At 39.2% G+C, this 17,708-nt stretch overlaps 1 protein-coding gene across 2 annotated transcripts in view; it reads right to left on the reverse strand.

Annotated features, from left to right (window-relative positions):
* The window catches only part of prkcq (protein kinase C, theta), a 30,471-nt gene that overhangs the window by 6,438 nt on the left and 6,325 nt on the right, over positions 1-17,708 (reverse strand). The window contains exons 3-9 of one of the 2 annotated variants that reach the window (XM_037695825.1): positions 13,730-13,794; positions 11,649-11,658; positions 8,192-8,340; positions 8,078-8,109; positions 7,904-7,989; positions 3,942-4,071; positions 301-410 (exon numbers count right to left, since the gene is read on the reverse strand). In XM_037695825.1, coding sequence (XP_037551753.1) covers positions 301-410; positions 3,942-4,071; positions 7,904-7,989; positions 8,078-8,109; positions 8,192-8,340; positions 11,649-11,658; positions 13,730-13,794 — 582 coding nt within the window. Of the gene's footprint in view, positions 1-300; positions 411-3,941; positions 4,072-7,903; positions 7,990-8,077; positions 8,110-8,191; positions 8,373-11,648; positions 11,659-13,729; positions 13,795-17,708 lie in introns of both variants that reach the window. The other variant, XM_037695823.1, reaches the window with a different exon arrangement.

The following is a 17,708-nucleotide window of genomic DNA, read 5'->3' on the forward strand; positions in this document are numbered from 1 at the left end:
AGTTCTGAGATGGAGTTCAATTCAAAGCAGTCTGCTCCTCAGATAAATAATATTATTATGAATGTTTCTGTTCGCTGCCCTGAGACAACTTCTGTTGTGACTTGGCGCTAAATAAACAAGTTGAATTGATTTGAATTATTGAATATGTGTGAGCCTGTTGGTTTAAAGTCTTAGCATGCGAGAAGAAAACAACTTCCCCAACACTCTGATGTAAAAACGATGCCCCTTCAGGTCAAACTGCAGAGGTTTGTCCCAATAACGCTTCCCCACACGTGATGTTTCAGTCTGAACGTATCTGACCTGCTGTTGGCTCTCAATGACGGCCAGAGCTTCAGCCATCAGTTTCTGGTTGACCCCACACAGGTTGGCCACTTTCTTCTCACATTTGTGGTGGACGTTCATGCTGCATTCTGCACCAAAAGCACAACACAAACCCTTTAATCTGATTTTAGAGTTTAAAATAGGACGACATCAATGAGGCTATGTCTATTTCTCTAGTTTAGACAATGAGTTGCTATTTTATATAAGGGACAAATTATTTAGTGCTGCAGGATTTAGTTGTTGCAAACCAGACAGATTTGATTTAGTTCACGTTTGTATTTTACGCCTGCTGCAGCGATCGATCCAACTCGTGCACGGAGTTCAGAGATTATTTCTGATGGGGGGAAAATGGATAATATGTGCCGCTGTTGGAAGAACTGTAGATTGCGAAACACTGTGGACTAACTCATGACAATGTCAACCACGTGACCATCTAGACTGTTTCATCTCAGAGATGAAATTGTTTTATGGGTTTATAAAATAAGCCTCTTATGTTAAGCATTAAAAGACACTGAAATCTGTCTATTCATGTGCTTCATTATCTGTGCTGGAATAGGGACACTTCTGTTGTTCAGTCAGCTCTAATCCCAGCTTCTAATGATACTCACTAACATAAACCGTATTATTTAAACTCCAATGAACAAATAGTGACTTTTTATTCTGGGTGTAAAACAGCAACACTTAAATTTGATTAACTTTGTAGATATATATTTTAAAAAATGCAGCTATGCCTGACATTTAATCTGGAAACTACTGTAGGATGATGTATATTTTTACTAAAATTGCCCTCGTACTGTGAAAGCAACAGTGCAGCAAATTGCTCCTCGTCTTTTTGTTTCGTCTCCAGAGATCCAAGTACCACCAGCTGTCAGCAGAGGGTAAATATTTTACTGAATGTGTATCATTAAGATGCTCATCTTTGAGAATCAGGCCTTGGCAGTAGGTTTCAGAAAGAAACTGTTTAGTTAAGATGTGTGGATTTTTGTTAAGTAGACGGATGCACAAAATCCAAACTTTTTTTGCCAAAAATAGTTGCACAATCCCCGAGTGAATTCTAATTGATGTAATTTATGACTATGGTGTTCAATTATTCATCCCCACCTACAGTTATTTATGATTATAACCGTATTTATTACAAACACTTTGTAGTTTGAGCATCGACTTTGCACTAAATTGTTACTTAAGGTTTGTTTTTGCATTTGTTGAGAGAAAAACAGTGTAAAATGGACCTTTTTGTATATTTAATATTACTATTTTTTCCTCACTCGCTCTCGTACAAGGCGGACACATTCTCTTCCCTCTACCTGTTCCCCTCCTGCTTTTATGCTCTCTGTCTTGTGTATCGGAGCTCCTATTTTTACACATCTTCCAAAATGAAAACTACTGTTTTGGATTTGATCAACTGGACTTTAAACGCAATTGACAAAATCTTGTCAACGAAGCGACAGGGTCCTGGAGAACCCCCATGTCCTGCTGAGAATCTCAGGAAGACGCCGAAGACATATACAGTTGGATTTATGATAACAGGTTTCCTACTTTTTGGAATCGGCTGGTTCCTGGTCTGTCAACATACAAGAAGACAGCTGCAGCTACTTTGGTCCTCGTCAGGCTGCCTGCTCGTGAAAGTTTGATTTGTGCTTTGAGGACTCAAAATCAGCTGATTTATGAGTTAAATCATGGAAGTGACTTGAATCACAGGCCACCTGCAGCTTTGGGACTCGCCAGCATGTTGAAAACGACCTTGGAGGGACTCGTGAGCACGGACCAGTAGAATGCACCCTAATCTGGCCATTTTGGATCTCGAAAGTACCAGCAGGACTCAAAGCTGCCTTGCTGACAAATGCATATGTAACGTTCATAAATGTGCTGCTGGCAGAGTTTTTTTTATGTCTTAAATCATGTCCTGACAGGACAAGGTGTGAAGAAATCTTTTTTTTTTTTGTAATACCACTATCCTCTCCTCATGACTTTGTCTCCTTTTTTAATCTAAAAAATGTATTCTATCATAGCAGCAGCTACGTGCACTCCGCCCATCTTTTGGACGACTGTACAAACATATTCTCATTGTATCTCGGTCCAGTGATAATAAAGCTTATTCTGATTCTGACATTAGTCCCTCGCTACTTCGCAGTTTGACGTTCGCAGACTCACTTTTTCGCAATTGTTCAAAGTAAGACTGAATATGAGGGGAAAACATTGTACACGACACACGATTGTCAACTTTACTGTTACTCACAAGACTGGGGCAGTATGGGATACTGTAGAGTAAAAAGTTAACGAAAAAATAAAATACTTCAGACAGGCACCGCCATTTTGTAGTTTTCTCTCAACAAGCCTACACTGTATCGCCACTCATAAGGACTTCATTTCCCAGAAGTCAACAGTGCCCCGCCCAGAAGCCCCATTTCCTTCTGCTGAAATACGCAGAGGGAAAGTTTTGATCTGATTGGAAAAAGTTCAGCCCTCATACACGGAACCCACCGGGAACAGGACCAGAACCGGAGCGGAACAGACCCATCAGTGAACCTGAGAACTGCTAGACGGCCCACGAGGACTTCCGAGTGGGGGAAGTTCCGCCGTAGGTCCGGCTTCTCTCTGGAGCCCACCGCCACTACCCTGAGCCAGAGAGCCGACCAGAACCGGCAGGGTAGGTCCGCCGAAACAGAACCAAGTCAAAGTGGAGCCGAACCGCTGCAGTTCTGCCAACTGGTGAGTAAAGTTTAGTAGCTACATGTATATTGTTAAAATGACATAGGTTTAAGTTTAAAACATTGCAAGAGTGTGGGAAGGGCTTAGAAAGCCTTAAATATAAATACTAAAATAAATATAACGTTGCTACTTCGCGTATGGGGGCGGGGGGAACATAACCCCCGCAATAAATGGGGAACTACTCTAATACAATATAGTAAATCTTTTAAGACACTAATTTTTTTAAACAAAGTACCAAACTATTTACAGTAAAAACTCAATTTACAATATTTTTATTGAAACATTAAAATATATATATTTTTTTATTTAATTTTGTTTTTTCAGTGTTATAACATTTTGATAATAAATTAATTGAATAATGAAACCATAAATCCTAATGCTTATCTGTTATGTATCTGTATGGATTATTATCAGTTAATCTCAGGACATCAAAGCTCTAATCCAACAGCATCAATCTGCAAAGAGCTCAATTATTAATGTGATAACTGATCATCTGTAAATATTCATCAATAATTCTCACAGGTTCTCTGTTCAGGGTATTAAAGACGGTCACATTAGTCACAGTAATTGTAAAATGTGTTTGCACTGGCCTGCATATTTAGCTGTGGGGATATAATCATGCTAACATATGTGACCTACATTCACGCTTTGGTGAGAAATAATACTGAACAAATGTACTCCTGTCATTTTAGTAATACTGTCTAATATTCATCTTAAGTGCTTTAATTACAGCTTTACAGGTTTTTATTTACAACACAGGGTTTTAAAAACAACAAAAGACTTTCTGAAGCAATGATTGGATTAGATTAGTTGTTTCTTTCCTCCCTTCTCCACCTGCAGGTTTTTCCCTTAACGTCGTCATACACATGTGAATAAAATGATTCAGTGATAGAAAAGGGCCCCCCTCTCACCCTCACATTTGAGCCCCTGCCTGGCGAGCCCCCACAGCAGCGTCCCACAGTGCTGACAGAAGGTGGGACTCTTGTAGTTGTACACTTTGAACCTGTGGGGCATGTCGATCTTGAAGCGCTCCTTGTTGATCTGAAACACACGTCGTTACGGTCAGAGCAGCTGGAAGCAAACAGGCCAAATACATCATAAATGTACGAAGGATACTGTGTCGTACAAATGTTTAAATTCATCAAGCAGTACGCTGGTGACGCTGAAGGATTTGAATAGTGAATATTTATAGATTTTTAAATGAGTGTTTTTCTGGACTGGAATTGAACATGAAAGATGAGTAAACCTAAATGTTTTTGTTGCAACATATCCACGAGGCTTGGAGTCACTCTGTTTAAGAACAGAGGTAAGTTGATTTGTCTGCTTGTCCCAGACAGCACAGAGTGATGGAGCCTGGAGATTTTATCCACCAACAGGAGCAATGGAGGAGCCAGAGGGTGGCCAGTGGTGGCCTTGGCCCCTATAGGCCACCTCAATCATTTGAAAAAACTATACTATTAAAAAAATTAAAAACTAGAAAGAATAGTTTGCTCAAATGATCATAGTGTACAGTTTCTATATACACACACTTATAGTCTGAAAAATACAGACTATAAGGCTCACCGGATTATAAGGCGAAACAGTCAAATAAATCGAACTGTATTCAACTCATTCACAGTAACCACATAAAATTGGTTCAAAGTCAATAAGCACAACCAGAATTAATTAGGAATGCGCGATATATACGGTACACGGTAGAAACGATAGACATTCAGCCTATGATAGAGATCTGTCTTCTACCGGCTAACCACAGTAACGCTGTGTCTGATGTAACATCAGAGTTGTCAGATTTAATTGTTACTTTTGTTTTGTTGAAAACTGTGCATAAGTGGCGTTAAAGTCTTTTCTTCGAGAGCTAAGTAGCGAAGCTACAAGCTAACTATGGCTGGCTTGCCGTAGTGTTGCCGTATTCGGACGCATGCGCAAAACGCTGTGTTCCGTCGAAAGTTTTTTTTTTTTTGTTCCGTCGAAAGTTAAAGTTGGTCAGCTGTAGAGAAACCTGCTCTCTGATCTGTGAAAAGAACGCTGTGTTGTGTGATTTTACTGCGAGATCCTCTGGTCAAAGCCACAGAGGAAACTGGTCTCCATTTTGTGTCAGCTCTCCTTAAAGCGGAAGGAGACTAGAGGGTTGGAGGGTGAAGTGTTTCAGTGTAAAATGCTGCTCTGTTGCTGTTCATTTATTAAGTGAGAATACAGGAAACTGTTAAGAGTTAACAACATATTCTTTTGCTTAAAACATATTGATAAAACTACATTTGATATATTTTGCACTGTTTTGCACTATAAGAAAGAAGCCTAATACTTGATTTGTTAATTATTTAAAAACTCTCTGGACCTAGTAGTGGAATTTTCTTAATTGAGATTATTTTGTGGTATAGCATTTTTCAAAATAAATTATGGCAAAAGGACACCCTATGCTTTTAAAAAAAAAAATCCTATTGCAAGTTTTATACCAAAGACATATCGTGATATACATCGTTATCGCCACCCTTCACAATACATATTGTGATATGAATTTTATGCCATATCACACATCCCTAGAATTAATACATAATGCACACCTAATTATACGGCTCACTGTTGATTTTTGAGAAAATTAAAGGATTTTAAGTGTGCCTTATAGTTCCAAAAATACTGTGTGTGTGTGTGTGTGTGTATATATATATATATATATATATATTTTTTTTTTTTATATATATATATATATACATACTGTATATATATTTTTTTAATTTTTTAATTTTATTTTATTATATTTATACATATACAGGTCCTTCTCAAAAAAATTAGCATATTGTGATAAAGGTAATTATTTTCCATAATGTAATGATAAAAATTAAACTCTCATATATTTCAGATTCATTGCACACTAACTGAAATATTTCAGGTCTTTAATTGTTTTAATACTGATGATTATGGCATACAGCTCATGAAAACCCAAAATGCCTGTCCCAAAAAATTAGCATATTTCATCCCACCAATGAAAGACAAGTGTTTTTAATACAAAAAACGCCAACCTTCAAATAATCATGTTCAGTTATGCACTCAATACTTGGTTGGGAATCCTTTTGCATGAATGACTGCTTCATTGCGGCGTGGCATGGAGGCAATCAGCCTGTGGCACTGCTGAGGTGTTATGGAGGCCCAGGATGCTTCGATAGCGGCCTTAAGCTCATCCAGAGTGTTGGGTCTTGTGTCTCTCAACTTTCTCTTCACAATATCCCACAGGTTCTCTATGGGGTTCAGGTCAGGAGAGTTGGCAGGCCAATTGAGCACAGTAATACCATGGTCAGTAAACCATTTACCAGTGGTTTTGGCACTGTGAGCAGGTGCCAGGTCGTGCTGAAAAATGAAATCTTCATCTCCATAAAGCTTTTCAGCAGATGGAAGCATGAAGTGCTCCAAAATCTCCTGATAGCTAGCTGCATTGACCCTGCGCTTGATAAAACACAGTGGACCAACACCAGCAGATGACATGGCACCCCAGACCATCACTGACTGTGGGTGCTTCACACTGGACTTCTGGCATTTTGGCACGTCCTTCTCCCCAGTCTTCCTCCAGACTCTGGCACCTTGATTTCCGAATGACATGCAAAATTTGCTTTCATCCGAAAAAAGTACTTTGGACCACTGAGCAACAGTCCAGTGCTGCTTCTCTGTAGCCCAGGTCAGGCGCTTCTGCCGCTGTTTCTGGTTCAAAAGTGGCTTGATCTGGGGAATGCGGCACCTGTAGCCCATTTCCTGCACACGCCTGTGCACGGTGGCTCTGGATGTTTCTACTCCAGACTCAGTCCACTGCTTCCGCAGGTCCCCCAAGGTCTGGAATCGGCCCTTCTCCACAATCCTCCTCAGGGTCCGGTCACCTCTTCTCGTTGTGCAGCGTTTTCTGCCACACTTTTCCCTTCCCACAGACTTCCCACTGAGGTGCCTTGATACAGCACTCTGGGAACAGCCTATTCGTTCAGCAATTTCTTTCTGTGTCTTACCCTCTTGCTTGAGGGTGTCAATGATGGCCTTCTGGACAGCAGTCAGGTCGGCAGTCTTACCCATGATTGCGGTTTTGAGTAATGAACAAGGCTGGGAGTTTTTAAAAGCCTCAGGAATCTTTTGCAGGTGTTTAGAGTTACGTCGTTGATTCAGATGGTTAGGTTAATAGCTTGTTTAGAGAACCTTTTCATGATATGCTAATTTTTTGGGACAGGCATTTTGGGTTTTCATGAGCTGTATGCCATAATCATCAGTATTAAAACAATTAAAGACCTGAAATATTTCAGTTGTTGTGCAATGAATCTGAAATATATGAAAGTTTCATTTTATCATTACATTATGGAAAATAATGACCTTTATCACAATATGCTAATTTTTTGAGAAGGACCTGTACATACTATATATATTTTATATATATATATTTTTTTTTCTTTTATGATTGTCTACTGTTGTCATCTGTGTTCTTTGTTAAAAACAGGTCTCTTGTAAATGAGTCATCGAGGCTCAGTGAGACTAACCTGTATAAATAAAGAATGAATGAATGAATGAATGAATGAATGAATGGATATGTGGTTTTATTTAGAAAACTGCACAGGCTTTGAAGCATTTGGCCGATGAAGTGAAAAAAGCTAAATAAATCCATGCTGTAGAGCCGACAGCAGGCAGCGCAGCTGCTTTTATCTTCTACACTGCGAGGATTTTACAGTTGTTAATGTTGTGTAATGTTAGTCTCATGAACTCAGAAACCACGAGGTGATGAAAAAACAAGAGCGAGAAGAAAAAAGTGTTGAAACGGGGGAACGTCTGAAGTTTTAGAAGTAAAAGCATACACATGCTGCATTAGGAAGTTAATTTTCATTATATTCTGACAGCATGATACACTCACCATGGTTTCTTTGCTGTTTATGGCCGACCCTGTGCATTTGGCGATGACTTTATCAATGCACTTTTTGTGGATAGCAGCATTGCACTCTAGAAAACAGAAAACAGAGTTAGACTCTGGACACAGGCTTCAATGAAATCTGTCTTTTTGGCATCTTAAGGAAAAATAAACCCTCACGTCTGCACTGGTAACCCTGCTTGTTGAGCCCCCTGCAGATGAGAGAAGCACATCAAGTGACTAATGGGAAAATTAGAAAAATGACTTTGTTGCATCAGGACATCACAGCCGTACCAGACGAACTCTTTGCAGACGGAGCAGAACGTTGGTTGAGGGAAGAACGTGGCGCTGAACTCATGACACTTGACAACGTGAACTTTGGCCTGTTTGATGGCGCCGCGTCGCTGATGCAGCGTGAACAGACCGTCTCTCACCCGCTCAGTCTCCAGGTCGGCATCAGTCTGACCTCCAGCATCTGAAACGACCCGCAGAGCAAGAACTTCTTCTGTACACGATGATTACAATTTCTCATGAAACATTTCAGTTTCTCTCCTGTTTGAAGCGTTTTCTACTTGTCTGTTTCACTACAGTCAGACAAAGAGCTGTCAGATCAACATCACAAATGGAAACTAAAGCACCAGCTGATTTATTTAACCACAGATCTCTTTACAAGGGAGGCCTGAGCCTGAAGGCAGACTAACATAACATAAAAAACCAACACAAGCAGGAGAACACTCAAACTCCACACAGAAAGACCCCAGGTCCAAACCGGGGATTGAACCCAGGACCTTCTTGCCGTGAGGCAACAGTGATAACCACTAAGCTGCTGTGCTACTCACTTTAAACTCAAATACATCAAATCTGTTTGTCACAAAAAAGTTGGGCGATTTATACTTTATAAAATATTTAACTTTTCTGCGCCTTTCAGAGTTTTTCTTATTTTATTTTTCTACGTTTTTCCAACTACCAGTACTTATTTTGGTTGCTAATTTTAGCCTTTTTTTTCCTTATATTTATTTAGCTAATTTCTGCCTTTTGTGCTTCTTTGTATTAATTTCAACTATTTGTGCTTCTTTGTATTAATTTCAACTATTTGTGCTTCTTTGTATTAATTTCAACTATTTGTGCTTCTTTGTATTAATTTCAACTATTTGTGCTTCTTTGTATTAATTTCAACGATTTGTGCTTTTTTCGGCCTCTCCACTAGTTTCAGCGTTTTCTTTTAGCCTTGTCAGCTTCATTTTTGCTTATTTTAGCTTTTCTCTGCTCATTTCAGGTTCTTATTTGCTAATGGCAGATTTTAAAAAAAAAACTATTCAGTCTCTCCCGGTCTATTTCAGCTTATTCCACTTATTTCTGCTACAAAGTACATTTCTGCACTATTCAGCTTTTTCAGCCATTTTTCTTTTGCTTTCTTCTTTTGTTTTCCTGCTTTCAAATAAATTCATACCCATTTGCTCACTACAGACTCATGTTCGGGCTGCTGTTTTAAAATACCGTTTATTATACCATATTATTTTACATTGTTAGTGTCTAGTGTATATTGTAGATCCTTGTATACTGTTTCTTTTATACCAAACACCAAAGTTCATGCTCAATAATTCAAGTATAAAATCCAGCAATGTTCAGTCAGGTCATCTGGACGGTTTCTTTTTTAAGCTGAGATGTTTCATCCTTCATCCAAAGGACTTCTTTGATTTGAGGAGCCACCCAACAGAACTGATTCCCACAACAAAAGCATCTAGTGGGGGGAAAAACAGTTGTGTTTCTTTTTACACTTTATATATGTGGATGTAACTGGGACCCTGTGTACACAATTTTGTTCCACCTCATGTACCACATGGGATGTGAATGACAATAAAGAACCTTGACTTGAACTTGAAATGTCAGCTGTTCAATTTTATCCACATTGCCACTTTAGAAATAAAAAATAATTTAAGCTGGTTTCAGCTTCTTCAGCAGCTTTCAGCCAAACTCCTTCAGCAGTAGGCGTTCACACTGCATGTTCACAGGAAATTACGTTTCTAGTTATTTTACAGATGATTCCATTTTAAGCATGTTTTGTGTTTACACACAAACATTACACCAACTTTGTGACACGGAGTTGCGTTAACCCGCGTGATGAAGACATGATGGTGAGTAGCTCTACTTCGCTGAATCATCATGAACTTGAAACGTGTTCGGTTCCTCTTCAAACCTCGTATTTATTATAATACAAAAGTATGTTGTTTTTTTTTACTTTTGCTGATGCGCTGTGTAGAGCAGGGGGAACTCTGTTGTTTCACACAGACACTGTATAATAAAAATATAAAGAATATATATACAAAGTACATATATATACACAGTACTTGCATATAATGAATTAGTTGCTATAGGAAAAGAAAAGTAGAAACAAATGTGACATCTGGATCGTTCCTGTTCAGTGCTGTGCAGTTTTCTAAGCCTCCTGCTGCCCTTGGGTCAAAATGACCCTGAGGCCTGAGTTCTAAACCTGAGGGCTTGTGGGTATTTGACCCAAGAGTAGCAGGTGAACAGTGAAAAAGTTTTCAGCAGGCAGATTTAGTTCATTTTACTTTAGAGGAGACTGACTTCTCTTATAGACTAGCTAAATGATCTTGATCTGTGTTTTTTTCAGGTTTTCTGAAGATGTTTCAAAATAACATTTTGGACTTTGCCTGTTTATTTACTCAGCTATCAGCCGAAACTTGACATTTCTCAGTATGTTGTGCAGGGTGTGATTACAAACTGAAAAAAAGTGGACAAGTTGAGGAGAAAAAGAAGAATGTCGGGTATTAAAATCCATCTTTAGCTGATGAGCAGCTTTAATTGTCATAGCAGAGAGAAAAACTTCTGCAGGACCTGACAAGCTTCCTCCTTCAGCCCATTTGTACTGTATGTGAAGTTTTCCCATAATAATAATAAAAACACTTTTGTTTTTTTTAATCCACAAAACTACTAATCAAGACGACATTTGAAGACATTTTTAAACACAAAAGCAAAAAATAAAAGAGGAGGCTATAGACTTGTTCACAAACCTTTAGGAGAAAAAATTAGGTACACCTAAAATAAATCACTCCAATATTAACATTTACATGTACTTAAAATGATTCAGTGCCAGCTTGACACTTCCATTTAGTTACGACAGCACATCGTGTTTATTTTTGCCGTCAACATTTACACGTAGGAGGAAGTGGTGCTGCTTCGACCTGACAGAGCGCTGTTCCCATGCCACCTGTTGTTCTCAGCGCTGATTTCATATTTCCTATATATAGACGGTTTCTTCTTTTAGTTCTCGGTGACTTTTCAGGCCTTTGGCTCGACGTTAATGCCAGGAAAGCACTGGTGAAAAACACAAAGAGCTCAAATAACCACTCACAGAGCGTCAAAGCAGCAGGTGGCAGAAGGTCAAAGGTCTTATCGAACACGTGAGAAAATGTAATAAGATGGACCGAGAGGTGTGATGAAAACAACAGGCAGCAGCTGGTCCAGGCTAATTGGATGCAGTTATAGTTACTATATTTAACTAATGTTTGATCATGCTGGTGGATTGTTTCAAATTCTGTTAATTAAATTAACATTTCAATTTATTTATGGATCATGTAAAGTTATTGGGAAACCACCAATTTACTATCACAGGATCATTTTGCTTTGTAATATATTGCAACATATTGTAATTATTAGAGATGCCAATATCGGTATCGGGCCTGATATCGGGAAAAACTTCTGAATTGGGTATCAGTGACAATGTGACCGATCCATGACTGGGCAGATCTATTCACTCTAATTCTATGCTTTGTGCTCTGAGTGACATCACGCGCTAGCGGACTCGCTGCAGATTGTTTTCAAAATGGAGTTTTAAGTTAATTCAGCACTGGGTTTGTAATCTCAATCATCCAGGTAGACAACAAAAATGGCTAAATTGTCATCTCGACTTGTTTCAGAAACGGGGCCAGATGACATGATTTAGCCATTTTTTGTTAATTCAGCACAGTTTTTTCTGTATCAGATCGATATCGGATCGATATCGAACGAGAATATCGGTACCGGAAGTAAAAAAAAAAATAAGTGGATCCGTGCATCCCTAGTAATTATCACATGCAGTGTCAGCTTTATTTATCTAACACTTTACAAGTGATTTACTGCAAAACTTCACTAAAGTACTCTCTAAATACAAAGAGTTACACCACCATGATTAAAGTGAACGAGCAGTACGCCGATGTCCCCCCTGTCACTGAGGGTTTTAAATAGTGAATGTTTGTAGTTTATGAGATTAGTGTTTTTCTGGGCTGGAACTGAACAGGAAATGCAAGTAAACCTTAATGTTTTGGTCCAAGATTTTCAGGTTGGTAGGAGTCGCGCTGTGTAAAAAAAACAGGTACCGGTAGGTTTTTATATTTACAGTATTTTTTGCTTGTCCATGATGGTGGAGTGATGGTTCTAATTTTATCCACAATCTGTTAGGATTCCAGTTCCTGGTTGTCCTCTACCATCACTAACCACTTGTTCACAGCTCATGAGCGACAGGTGTGTGTCATCTACCACAGTGGCTGCCTCGATGAACCAGGGTCATAAACACTGAAGGCAGATCAAATGGCAGTGCTGGGTGTTGCATCGTTGTGGAAACTTGTGCCTCAAATTGTTCCTCATGAGTTCGGTTCGCCTGTGCCTCAATGTTCACCGCATGGAGCTTCTCAACCTCATTCTCTCATTTGATAACCATTTCCAAGATAGACAAAAATAAAAGGACTACAAATCCCATGAGCAATCCTCTTCCAGGTTTTGCCTATTTCCAGTTTATTCCATGAAGGTTCATTTCTCTACCATAAGCCGTCTCCAAAGTGTTTCAGATAATTTGGCAGTACATCCAACCGGCCTCACAACTGCAGACTACATGTAACCACACCAGCCTTGGACCTCCACATCCAGCATCTTCACCTCCAAGATTGTCTGAGACCAGCCACCTGGACAGCTGCTGCAACAATCGGTTTGCATAACCAACGAATATCTGCACAACCTGTCAGAAAATGTGTCAGGGAAGCTCTCCTGCATGCTCGTTGTCCTCATCGGGGTCTCCACCTGACTGCAGTTCGTCATCATAACTGACTTGAGTGGGCAAATGCTCACATTCGATGGAGTATAATAGATTGGAGAGGTGTTCTCTTCATGGATGAATCCTGGTTTTCAGTGAGATGGTAGACTGCATGTATGGCATTTTTGTGGTTTGCTGATGTCAACGTTTGAATTGAGTGGCCCATGGTAGCGATGCAGTTATGGTATGGGCAGGCGTATGGTAAGGAGAACAAACACCGGTGCATTTTATTGATGCATTTTGAATGCACAGAGCTACAGTGATGAGATACTGAGGCCCGTTGTTGTGCCATTCACCCCCGACCATCACCTCATGTTGCAGCATGACAATGCACGGCTCCATGTTGCAAGAATCTGTACACAGTTCCTGGAAGCTGAAAACATCCCAGTTCTTGCACGACCAGCATATTCACCGGACATGTCACCCATAGAGCATGTTTGGGATTCTCTGGATCGGTGTATACGACAGCGTGTTCCAGTTCCTGGCAATATCCAGCAACTTCACACAGCCATTGAAGAGGAGTGGACCAACATTCAACAACATGATCAACTCTATACAAAGGACACGTATTTACATATGTGAACAATATTTGAGAGAAGAAGAGCTATTGTGTACATAGAAAAAGTCTTGGATCTTTGAGTTCAGCTCAAGAAAAATGGGAGCAAAAACAAAAACGTTGCGTTTTAATTTTTGCTCAGTGTATTATTAATAATAATAATAATAATAATAATAAATAGGCTCACTCACCACTTTTCTCCAAATAGTATCTAGCTTCCATCAACAGGCGACCCTGTGGCTTCATCTCCAACTGGGACAAAATGAAACACGGGAACGAAAAAAGAAGACACAAAACAAAAATTATATTTCAGGGTGGAAGTGTACTAAAAAAATTACAGGGAATAAAAAAAGGGAAGGATGCAGATTAGGGTGAATGACGATGCACAGGCGACACGCTGGTTCGATACACAGAGACAGACTCACTGCCTGGCAGAAACAAACTCACAGGAGGAGCAGATCGAAGAAAAATATTTGATTTTAGTCGTCTATTTACAGTATTTGTTTATTTGATTCACAGGAAGAAAAGACAGTTGGCATGAAGTCATTAATGTAATCCAAAGCCAAGTCTTTCCACAGAAATGACTATCTCCACTGCACAGGAAATCATTTAATTTTCTCTTTACTGGATAGAAGTACATTTAAAAAAGCTGTGCGACTGGACTGAACACAGATTTAATAATGGATGCTGAACACATTTACATGTGAGAACAGCTTTCTCCTTCCCTGAATGCCGTTTCACAAATTCATCTACACTTCAGCTTCATTAGAAAAAATAAATAATAGGAACTGGGGAACAGGGATTAACTTGGAATATACATTTAACATATCAAACCAGCTATTAGGGAGCACAGGTCATTGGATCACTTGTGCCGGTCCCAAGCCCGGGTAAATGGAGAAGACTGTGTCAGGAAAGGTGTCTGACATAAAACACTTGCCAAAACTAATATGCAAGTTCATCCAAGCGACACCACATCAGATCGGTCAAGGCCTTGGTTAACAACGACCACCATCGGTGCTGTTGACAAACAGGGTTCTGGCAGAAGTTGTGCAACTGTTAGTCGTAGACCACAAGGAGGGAAATGAGCCATATAGACAGAGGGAGAAGAAGAGAGTTAAAGGTGGAGGACTCTAAAGGTAGGGAGCTGACTGACATGATGCTGAGAAGGAAGGTAGATGTTTTATTTGTGCAAGAGACTAATAGGAAGTCAGTCTGTGCTTGTAATTTCACTTCAATCTTTTTGTCTACTTTAATGACCGTCGTTCATTACAATTCTAATTATTTTTACCTTCAGCATAAATATACTGTATTTATTAGCAGTGGGGTGGACATTAATTTTCTGAATCACTAACCACACATTTTTTTAAAATAAACTTACATTTTCTGTGAAAAAAGGATATACATATGTTGTTTAATATTAAATTTGTGTTTTTTATTTTTTATTAAACCTTTATTTAACCAGATAAAAACCCATTGAGATCAAGACCTCTTTCACAAGAGTGACCTGGCCAAGAACAGGCAGCAACAGCACACGTCATAAAAAACAAAATTAAAAAAATATATAAATAATAAAAATAAATAAATAATGGGAAAAAAATGGTACATTTACTTTTTTCTTCCTCCCACAAGACAAAGTTGTGTCTCGTGAAAAACAGGCCCATTCAATAAACCAAAGAAACAAACAACTTCCACGCCCACCTCAATCTGAAACAGGAGTGTTTTTACTTTCATCTGTGTAAAAATAACAGACAGGTATACAGCTTTCTGGATTGGTTTCTAATTTTGTTTGAAGTAATAATTCGGAAATAATAAACCGATTGACAGTTAAATGGGAGAAAAAAGTTTGGTGAAATAACTAAAGAAATATAAAAAGAAAAATTCATGTTGGAATATATGATAACCGATTCAAATATACATACCAAGAAGGGATCAACCCCACAGCCTTTTGACTTCAAGACCACTGATTTAACCAAACACACCACAGAGCTGCTTAAAAAATGCTGCTGAAAAATCCATGTTGGCAAAATGGTCCCAGTTTTTGATAGTTGTATCTCCTGTCCTCCTCAATTTTCTGTTCTCTTTTATACTCGCTCTCGTGCAAGACGGACACATTTCTTCCCTCTCCTGTCCTCCTCCTACTTTTTTGCTCTGTCTTGTGTATCAGAGCTTCTATTTACACATCTTCCGAAACGTAAACTACTGTCATGGATCTGGCCAGCTGGAATTTCAACGCAATCGATAAACATTTTTTTTAACAAAGCGACAGGGTCCTAAGAGTCCTCATGCCCCGCTGAGACGCACGCGGCAGGATATCTTTCCGTATTGTCTCAGGAGGATGCCAAAGATATTGGAATCATGACAGCAGGGTTTCTGCTTTTTGGCCCCGGCGGATCCCTATGTTATCAGCTATCGGCTTTTAAAAAAGATGGCGGCAGCAGTTTCGGCCATGGCAAAGCTGTCGACCCTGTGTTTGGTTCGTGCTTCGAGCACTCAAAATCAGCTGATATACGAGCTAAACTGTAAGATGGAAGCAATTTGTGAGAATTGCGGACCACTTGCGGCTTCTGGAACTCATGTTGGGGACGACCTTGGAGGGAGCTAATAAGCATGGACCAGTGGAATGTCCACATATCTGGCCATTGGAACTCAAGGCTGATGAGAAATAACAGTCTGCCTGAAAAAAAAATCAACAACTGTGGCTTATCTGAATCTGACTCTCCCGTTTGATCTCGAAGCAGGCCGACATCAAATTTTTCCTGGGATATGTGCAAACTAAGAATGTCCTGTCTATTCACTTGATGATTGCAGGTCGGTGCCGCCCCATATCAGTAACTAAGAAAAAACTGAGCATGAATTACTAAATTTAAACTTGTCTAAATAGTTGAAAAACACACAGATCAAAACAATACATGGTCAGCTCAGTAAATAAGTAATTTTACATTTATTAGGAGGAACTACTTTATGGGGCAAATTAATTCTTTAGGTGCACCTGCCCTTATGGATCGGCCACCACTGTTTATTAGGGGGTGTTAATACTGAACTATCACAGTACAGATGTTTGAGACTGGTACATTTAGGCACACAACAAATACATCAGTCACATGTGAACACTGCTCTCATCTACAAGTGAGAGAATGTATTATTTAACTGGTTTGCTAACTGCCATGACAGAAAGAAGAGGATGATACATTGAAGAACTCAAAGCATGAATGGCTGGTTCACAAAACATACTGAAGCTTAAAGACCTGCATGTTTGATTCAAATCAGCAGCGTGGAAACAGTCATGATCCACAGCAGCAGTGGAGAGCAATGAGAGGTAGGCCTGTCGCGATAAACAATAATTCAATAATCAATTAATCGCATGATGAATGAAAATTATCAACCTCATTTTCATTTATTGGCTTTATCGTTTCTTCGTGTCTCTCTTTCTACTGAAGACACTGGATGATGTAAAGCTCAACTCCGGTGATCTTCACTGACCCCTCCCTCTCTCTTTTATCTTAAAAATCCTTAGATAAAGAACTTTACTAATTGGCTTTTATGTATGTGAATGTTCCTGTAAAGTGCCCTGAGACAACTTTGTTGTTATTTGGCGCTATATAAATAAACTGAATTGAAATTCGTTTTAACTGTCCAAAAGTGCGTTTTTAGATCGTTAAAAGCAGCTAAGTTGAGAAGCTAAGCTAACAGGCCGACCTCGGGAATGAACCTCCGTCTTGTCGAAGCTCCAAAATTCACGGTTGAAACCCGTGCCTTCGTGTAAAAAGTTGCATTTCTCTGCAAAAAGAAGCTGAGAACTTGTTTACTGATTTTTTTATTAAAAGCTTTGTGTGAAAAATGCTATGCTAAAGAGTTCAAATCACCGAGCGTTTGCCATGTCACCATGTCAGCCCATGTCACGTCAAGAGCCCACCCTGTCATTTTTCTTAAAGAGACACGTTGCTCAACTATACAGCCTTTGGTTCAAACAGTCTTATAGTGCCATCAAGGTACTACACTCCAAACAAATCAACATTTCTTCTAAATTTTGACAATTATTGTCAAATTTCAAACAATATTATCGTTTATCGCAATAATTTCTGAGACAATTAATCGCCCAGCAGAATTTAGTTATCGTGACAGGCCTAATGAGAGGTGTCTGTATGGAAGGAAAGTACGTTATATAA

The sequence above is a fragment of the Nematolebias whitei genome, chromosome 22, assembly GCF_014905685.2.
Source record: "Nematolebias whitei isolate Nwh7 chromosome 22, NemWhi1, whole genome shotgun sequence".
Classification (NCBI taxonomy): Eukaryota; Metazoa; Chordata; class Actinopteri; order Cyprinodontiformes; family Rivulidae; genus Nematolebias; species Nematolebias whitei.